Consider the following 7,003-nt stretch of genomic DNA (forward strand, 5'->3'; position numbering starts at 1 on the left):
TATGCTGTCGTCTTGGTTTTCCGGCGTGGGTCGTTCAAACGCGACGCAGCTCCCGACCAGTGTTCAGATATATGTGGTCGTTATCTATTCTATACACTGTATAAAGACATACCCCAGGCAAAACATCAGCACCTCGGTTCACAGGCTTTCACGTCTGATTGCATTGCCTCTGGGTTTGCTTCACTTATTGGGCCTGGCAGCAGTAGAAAGGGATATATTAGAGACACGGAAAGCCTGTTTAAATCGGGCCTTTAGGAAGATAAACCAAAAAAAAATGAACCAAAATGCGAATTGGGTAGAATCTATATGAAATATAATGCGGTGGGGTTGAGGGTCGCCGCGAGAATTACTTCGGATAAGCCTTTGACTACTCTAAATCGTATTAGACTGTCACGCTGCTTATTCCACAAGTTCCAAGAATTAAGGTTAATTTCTTATCGTGTCAGCGATCCTCTTATCACACTACCGCGTGTCACTCTAGGATTGGTCTAAAGAATTGAAAGTGCGCAGAACGCCACGTGGCCAGGGTCAGACAGCGCATTCGCCTACGGCTATGCGCGTCCTCTACCGTCATTTCTCAGCTTAGCTTCACCAGCTCAGCATCGTCATCCTCTGCCGTCGGTGTTAGTGTCCGGTAAGTCAGGTAACCGTGCTGCTTATACGCTCGTCCCACGCGGCTGTTACTGCCATGGCGAGAGACGTGAGGACTTTCGCCGTGTTAGACTACGTGGTCTTCGCCACGTCCCTGCTGGTGGCTGCTAGTATAGGGCTGTACTACGCCTTCACGGGCGGCAGGCAGCGCACGACGAAGGAGTTCCTACAGGCGAACAAGAACATGCCGATAATGCCTGTCGTCTTCTCCATGGTGGCCACCTTCCTGTCGACGATCGGGATTCTGGGAGCACCGTCGGAGATGTATAATTTCGGCACGCTTCTATCGTGGTCCTACTTCGGACCGATCGTCGCCGTACCGATTTGCGCACACCTGTACCTGCCCATCTTTTACAAACTGGAAACGGTTAGCATATATGAGGTAAATATAGCCGCACATCCCCTGCACACGCGCACGCACAAATAAACATGATTACATCAGGAGTGAATAATAATTGTAATAATAATCTATTATCACTCCTGATTACATTGTATTTTATATATCCTATTAAATCATATGGTATTGACCATGGTTCGGTGTTATAGATAAATTGTTACTCCAATTTGGCACATCTTGCGAGGTAACGAAAGCGCAACGACAAGTCAGTCGTGTAAAATTGTACTTACACGTGCGGAATACACTAATAGTGTGTAGTAGCTATTGCAATTGTCATTTTATACGCGAGGGCAATCGAAAACACCCAGTGAACAGTTAAGATGGATAGCCGGCTTGTATTTTTTTAGCAATCTCGCTGTATAATTAGGAAAAGTTAAAGACCGAAGGAGGCTGTCAGTTAAAAGAGTGGTAATAACTATGTATAAATAAACCGGAATAAAATTAAAAACAGGAAGCGAAATTCTTAGAACGCGAGGGTTTAGATAGAAGTATGGTATGCCAATGACTGTGTACGTCACTGTGTCATTTAATAGTTTCATTGTAGGAATTCGACGTGGCTTAAGTGCGCGCTTTTTATTACCTTACTTGTAATAATAAAAACAAAATAGCGGTAATCATCAGTGATATGGGATAAAGGATTTTGCTGTAACATTAGCGTCAGTTAAGCAGAATAGTGTTGGAGGCTGCTGAATCTATAGAATGAGCAAGATGTTCGATTTACCCCAGTCACCCTTTCGTTTACAGTCGGTCGGTTTGTGATTAGCTCGTAATATCACATCTTTTTTATTCTTTCTCCCCCCCTCTCTCTCGTTCCCTACCGCTATCTCCTCTCACGCGCTTGCAAGTATGTTCGAATCCGATTTAGAACTAAAACACGTTTTCCTAACGATTTGGCCTAAAGTCCCTATAAAAGAGTATTGAGAAAATAGTAGTTAATAGTAGAGAAAATAAAATAGTATGCGAGAGTAGGCCTGTCAGAGTTACCAGGAAAATTCAGGAGTTTGGCTTTCCAGGCTCCATGCCTTAATGCTCAATATAGAGATACAGAAACAGAGTTTACCAAAAATAACGAAATGCCGCATATAATGTTGCCTTCTTTCTTCAACGCAGGCATTAAACACGATCATTGTACGCCTCACCATGCATGTCCCCAGCTTTTCAGGCTATTTCTTCTGTCAGTCGGAAATTAGTAATTATTATCATATCAAAATCCTTGGCGCTTATATATATTTATATATATATATATCAAGAGCGGATAATACCTGAGGTATATAGCGAGTATTCATCTCGCCTCTTGATTATATATATATTAGATATATAAATCGCATTAATTTTCTTTTACAATCAGTTATACACCTTAGTATCATATACATTTTGAAATCCTCTGCAGTACTTCCAGTACGGCTTCGGACACGACAATACGAAATCAGTTAGTGTTATCATTACCTATATGGATGGAAGAGTATCGGTAAAACTTTAACTAGCGCGTATTTACAAAATAAGTGCGCATAGATGGTTTAGTGTCTAGTATTAAATGAATCTTAGATTAAAACATTTTTGATATTTTTCCACGAGCTTTTGGTGTTAACACTCTACTATGTTTTAATTAATAAAATTAAATGATATCATTTTATTATTAGTGCTAATCCAAACTGAAATGTTTACAAATTAAGCTTCAGTGACTTTTTGTGTTTCAGATCATGAATTATCGTATGCATTTACTTAGGTTATGAATTTTAAACTGTTATCCCGGCTTTCAGGAACTTTACATGGCCGTGGTGTGTTTTCGCTCGCGCTCTAGCTTAGTCAGGTATTAATAGATGTTCCGAAACACTCGTGAGCTCGTGCGTGAGCCCCTGTACGCATTTACGTGTTGCGTATGTACGTTACGAGTTCCGCGTGTCTGATTCTACCTATAAGAACATTTTTACAGGATTCTCTCATGCCACAAACTTATACAGTAGGCCTACACGAATAATATTTTTATAACACTAATAATAAACAGGCATACACTATACAGCATTTTGTGTTGCTCCTTTTCAAATATATATATATTAAAAATATATATATAAATATATATTATTATACTATATAATATATAATATATTTTCTATATAATATTATATAATATGTTATCTATACGTTGTATGGGCAACGACGTTGACGGGTTGCTAATGCGTTCTGATTTTGTGTTTTAGTTACGGGGCTATCGATGGCAGCATCTATATTAAGCAGCGGCGCAATTTGCACCTTCTACACTACAATCGTAGGTCACTACAATAATCACCTATACAACCTACGTTATCGTATTAGTAGCACTTTTTTAGAGCGTTATGCGTTTCTGTTGTGAGTAGTGTGGTGTGGTCATAGTCGATTCTACGCCATCCCCAATATCTATGGTACAGTGGCCCTGTAGAATTTCCCCTGAAATTGACATGTCGTTTCTGTGTTTCTGGTACCAAACAGGTTCCTGGTACGTACATACCTCTATTCCATGCTAGGTTTAAATCACTTAAGCTTAGAGTTTAATTAGGTTCGGTATTGGTTGAAAATCATGCTCAATGATCAATTAAAAGCGCTGGCATCGTGTGCTAGCTGTTTTCTTTTTGCTTTTATCGGCATGTATTGCCGTGAAGAACAACAATGAAATGGGTGCCGATAAAATAAGTGGCATGTCCTTGGTACGGCTGTCGTATGCGATTCTCATGCTACTTTACACACACGCGGCTGTGTCATAGTGACATGCGTGAACAGAAGATATACCGCGCATATCGACATATCATATATATATATATATAATATAATATATAATATATAATATATAGTATATAATATATAATAATAATATATCTGCTGCAGATATGTGTGTAGTTCAATATTTGATTCAGACAGACGTACAATCATTATTGTTCCGCACAAATTTGAACGCCTTTCTCGTAAAGATTTGTACTAATTGCAATGACTCTAAAAATAAATTGCAGTGACAGAAACATACGCCCTATGTCATGGGATATACATGCAGACGTCGCCTCACCACTGTGCACAGGCATCTTGATCATTTTCATGCGCCAATTTAAACTTTTCTTCTCTTCAAGGTCTCCGCAAATTTAGCACACCTTTTTATCTATATATATAGAATGACCCTGAGTTAAACACAAAATAAATTGTGACTATTTCCAGTGCACAGACTGATCTATTATATATAGGGTGGCGGCTACTTGCCAGCATGGGACATTCTTAAATGTTATCACGCGCACATGAGCATGTATGTATGCATGTATATATATATATATATATATATATATATATATATATATAATATATAAAAACAAGTCAATGTATAGAATAAGTGAATAATTGCTTCGTTGTGTGTTTGTGTGGGTGTGTGTGTGTGTGTGTGTGTGTGTGTGTGTGTGTGTGTGTGTGTGTGTGTGTGTGTTTGTGTCGGTGTGTGTGTGTGTGTGTGTGTGTGTGTGTGTGTGTGTTTGTGTGTGTGTGTGTGTGTGTGTTTTTGTGTGTGTGTGCACATAAACATATCAATGAACATACATATCAAGAGCGTATAAAGAAGTCTTCTTTATACGCTCTTGTACATATATATATATACTGTTATGTTTGTGGTCACATTGGATAATTGAAACGTTTTGAATAAAAAATCAAACAAAGCGCATTCACAAAGAAACTAGGAGAAAATGTTTACCTGCGTCACCAAGATTCTACTCCTCAAGGTAATTATATCCCCGACAGGCAGTTTGATAAATGGTCTTTTTATAAATTCTTTTTAAAACGCCCAGCGGCGATAGACGTGACTTTCTTTACTAATAGTTACGCGGCTAGGCATCGGCAAGACTGTAAACATGTCATTCACACGCTCCAGAATTGCTCAACGCTGTCATGCGCGTCGCTGGAATATATTCATATGTGCATATGAATTCTTATAATGTCTATGAAGTTAAAGGGGGAGAAAGAGAAAGAGAGAGAGAGACAGATGGGAAGGGGAAAAAGAGAACTAGTGAAGAGAAAAGAAAGCAAGCGCGCGAGAGACAAACAAGTACAGAGAGAAAGAGAGAGCGAGAAAGAGAGTGAAGGAGAGAGTGAGAGGAGGGGACATGCGCCCCGCACATATATAGATAGAGACTGAGATAAGAAAATGCACATAGACGGATACGCATGGTAAAACTTTAATAATTTGGTAATTGTATATATGACGACAACTGTGCGATCATCTTAAAATAGCCGTTTAATATTCACGTCACATTCAATGTCATAACGAATAAGTTATCGAAATCTAGTTTTTGTAATGCGTTTAAATAAAATGTGTGTCAGCATACTGTTGTATAATACAAGCTGTTCCACGACGCGTGTTCTGCCACCTGTAGCCTACTTCGCACACTAGGTCAATATCACACGAAAACAATTAGGCAGTAAGAGGTCCCTTGTGTTTTGTCTTGTTTTATTTTTGTCAGGATATCGATGGTTATACACCATTGCTTATGGGAAATATGTTTGATCACACAAATTTATTCATCAAACATCGTCACATAATTTTTATCATCTATATATATAAAGTTGTTCAGCCGAATTAGTCCGTACTCGCATAACTAGAGAACTCCGCAGCCTAGAGGAAAATCTATATATATAAAGTTGTTCAGCCGAATTAGTCCGTACTCGCATAACTAGAGAACTCCGCAGCCTAGAGGAAAACTAAAGATATTTTTAGTATCAGCACGTCTGGGAGGTGGTTCTGGCTGAAACAAAAATTTAAAAAAGTTAAAAATTGATAAAAATTCTATTCATCAATAGATGGCGGTGCGTACAGATTAAAACATCACGTACGTGTGAATCCATGGTGTATACGCTTAACCAAGCGGTCACCAACTGAGTAACGCCACTGATTTCCCCGGGCAACGCCGGGTATCCCGCTAGTACAAAATAACTCATCAACAAACGCGGGCGTTTATTCAGCCAAAATATACGTGTTTTATGTCGTGTAATTAGTGTCGTGCATTATGATGAGTAATTGTAAATGTCCAGAGGTAGAGCCCGTTCGGAAACAGCCTGGTATGAAGCCCTAACGATACTAGCACCTATAGACAGTAAACGTTGTCATGATGCCGCTAATGATGTCCACACAGCATTATATGAATACACTTACTATCTATACAGATTGATTTACCGCAAATGACACAACCTTTATTCATGTATCGTGCAGGGAGGAATGAAAGCAGTGTTATGGACGGACACGTTCCAAATCTTCGTCATTTTGGCCAGCGTAGCGACGATCATGATGAAAGGCACGCTACAGATCGGGGGTATCGAGGACGTGTGGCGAATAGCCGATAAAGGCGGTCGACTTCGATGGTTCGAGTGAGCACGTTACCACAATGAATATAGCATTTCCAGTCGACGTCGTTCTTTCGCCATTTAACTCACTTTGAATGAGAATGAGAGCGTTCACGCACAAAATATATTGTAAAGGCTCGCATAGCGTGTGATTCTTAACTACCTCGTTGTTCTATTTAAAACGCACCTACATTATGTGGCACTGCGTTCACGTGTCCACTCGTACTTTCAGGTTTCCAGCGGATCCGACCGTAAGAATGACGACTCTGGGTGCGATCAGTGGCGGCATGTTCACTGTGTTTAGTTTGAATGCTGCCAGCCAGGCTATGCTGCAGCGAAACATGACGGTTAAAACGCTCCCCAAAGCCAAACTGTACGTTATATATGCTAAAGTTAAAAATACGTTATAAAAAAAATAAATAAATGTGTGTGTGTGCGCGCACGCGTGAGTGTGTTTGTGTGTGTGTGTTTGTTTGTTTGTTTGTTTGTGTGTGTGTGTGTGTGTGTGTGTGTGTGTGTGTTTGTTTGTGTGTGTGTGTGTGTGTGTGTGTGTGTGTGTGTGTGTGTGTGTGTGTGTGTGTGTGTGTGTGTGTGTGTGTGTGTGTGTGTGTG

The 7,003-nt window shown here is 39.8% G+C and overlaps 1 protein-coding gene across 1 annotated transcript in view; it reads left to right on the forward strand.

Annotated features, from left to right (window-relative positions):
- The first annotated feature begins 613 nt into the window (after positions 1–613).
- LOC106815820 (sodium-coupled monocarboxylate transporter 1-like) overlaps positions 614–7,003 on the forward strand; it is a 12,905-nt gene continuing 6,515 nt past the window's right edge. Inside the window, exons 1-6 of the mRNA XM_014820330.1 lie at positions 614–1,033; positions 2,439–2,477; positions 2,746–2,758; positions 3,247–3,314; positions 6,261–6,415; positions 6,624–6,764. Coding sequence (XP_014675816.1) covers positions 689–1,033; positions 2,439–2,477; positions 2,746–2,758; positions 3,247–3,314; positions 6,261–6,415; positions 6,624–6,764 — 761 coding nt within the window. The 5' untranslated portion in view covers positions 614–688. The remainder of the gene's footprint in view (positions 1,034–2,438; positions 2,478–2,745; positions 2,759–3,246; positions 3,315–6,260; positions 6,416–6,623; positions 6,765–7,003) is intronic.

This window comes from Priapulus caudatus, unplaced genomic scaffold (assembly GCF_000485595.1).
Source record: "Priapulus caudatus unplaced genomic scaffold, Priapulus_caudatus-5.0.1 Scaffold1209, whole genome shotgun sequence".
Taxonomy (NCBI): Eukaryota; Metazoa; Priapulida; class Priapulimorpha; order Priapulimorphida; family Priapulidae; genus Priapulus; species Priapulus caudatus.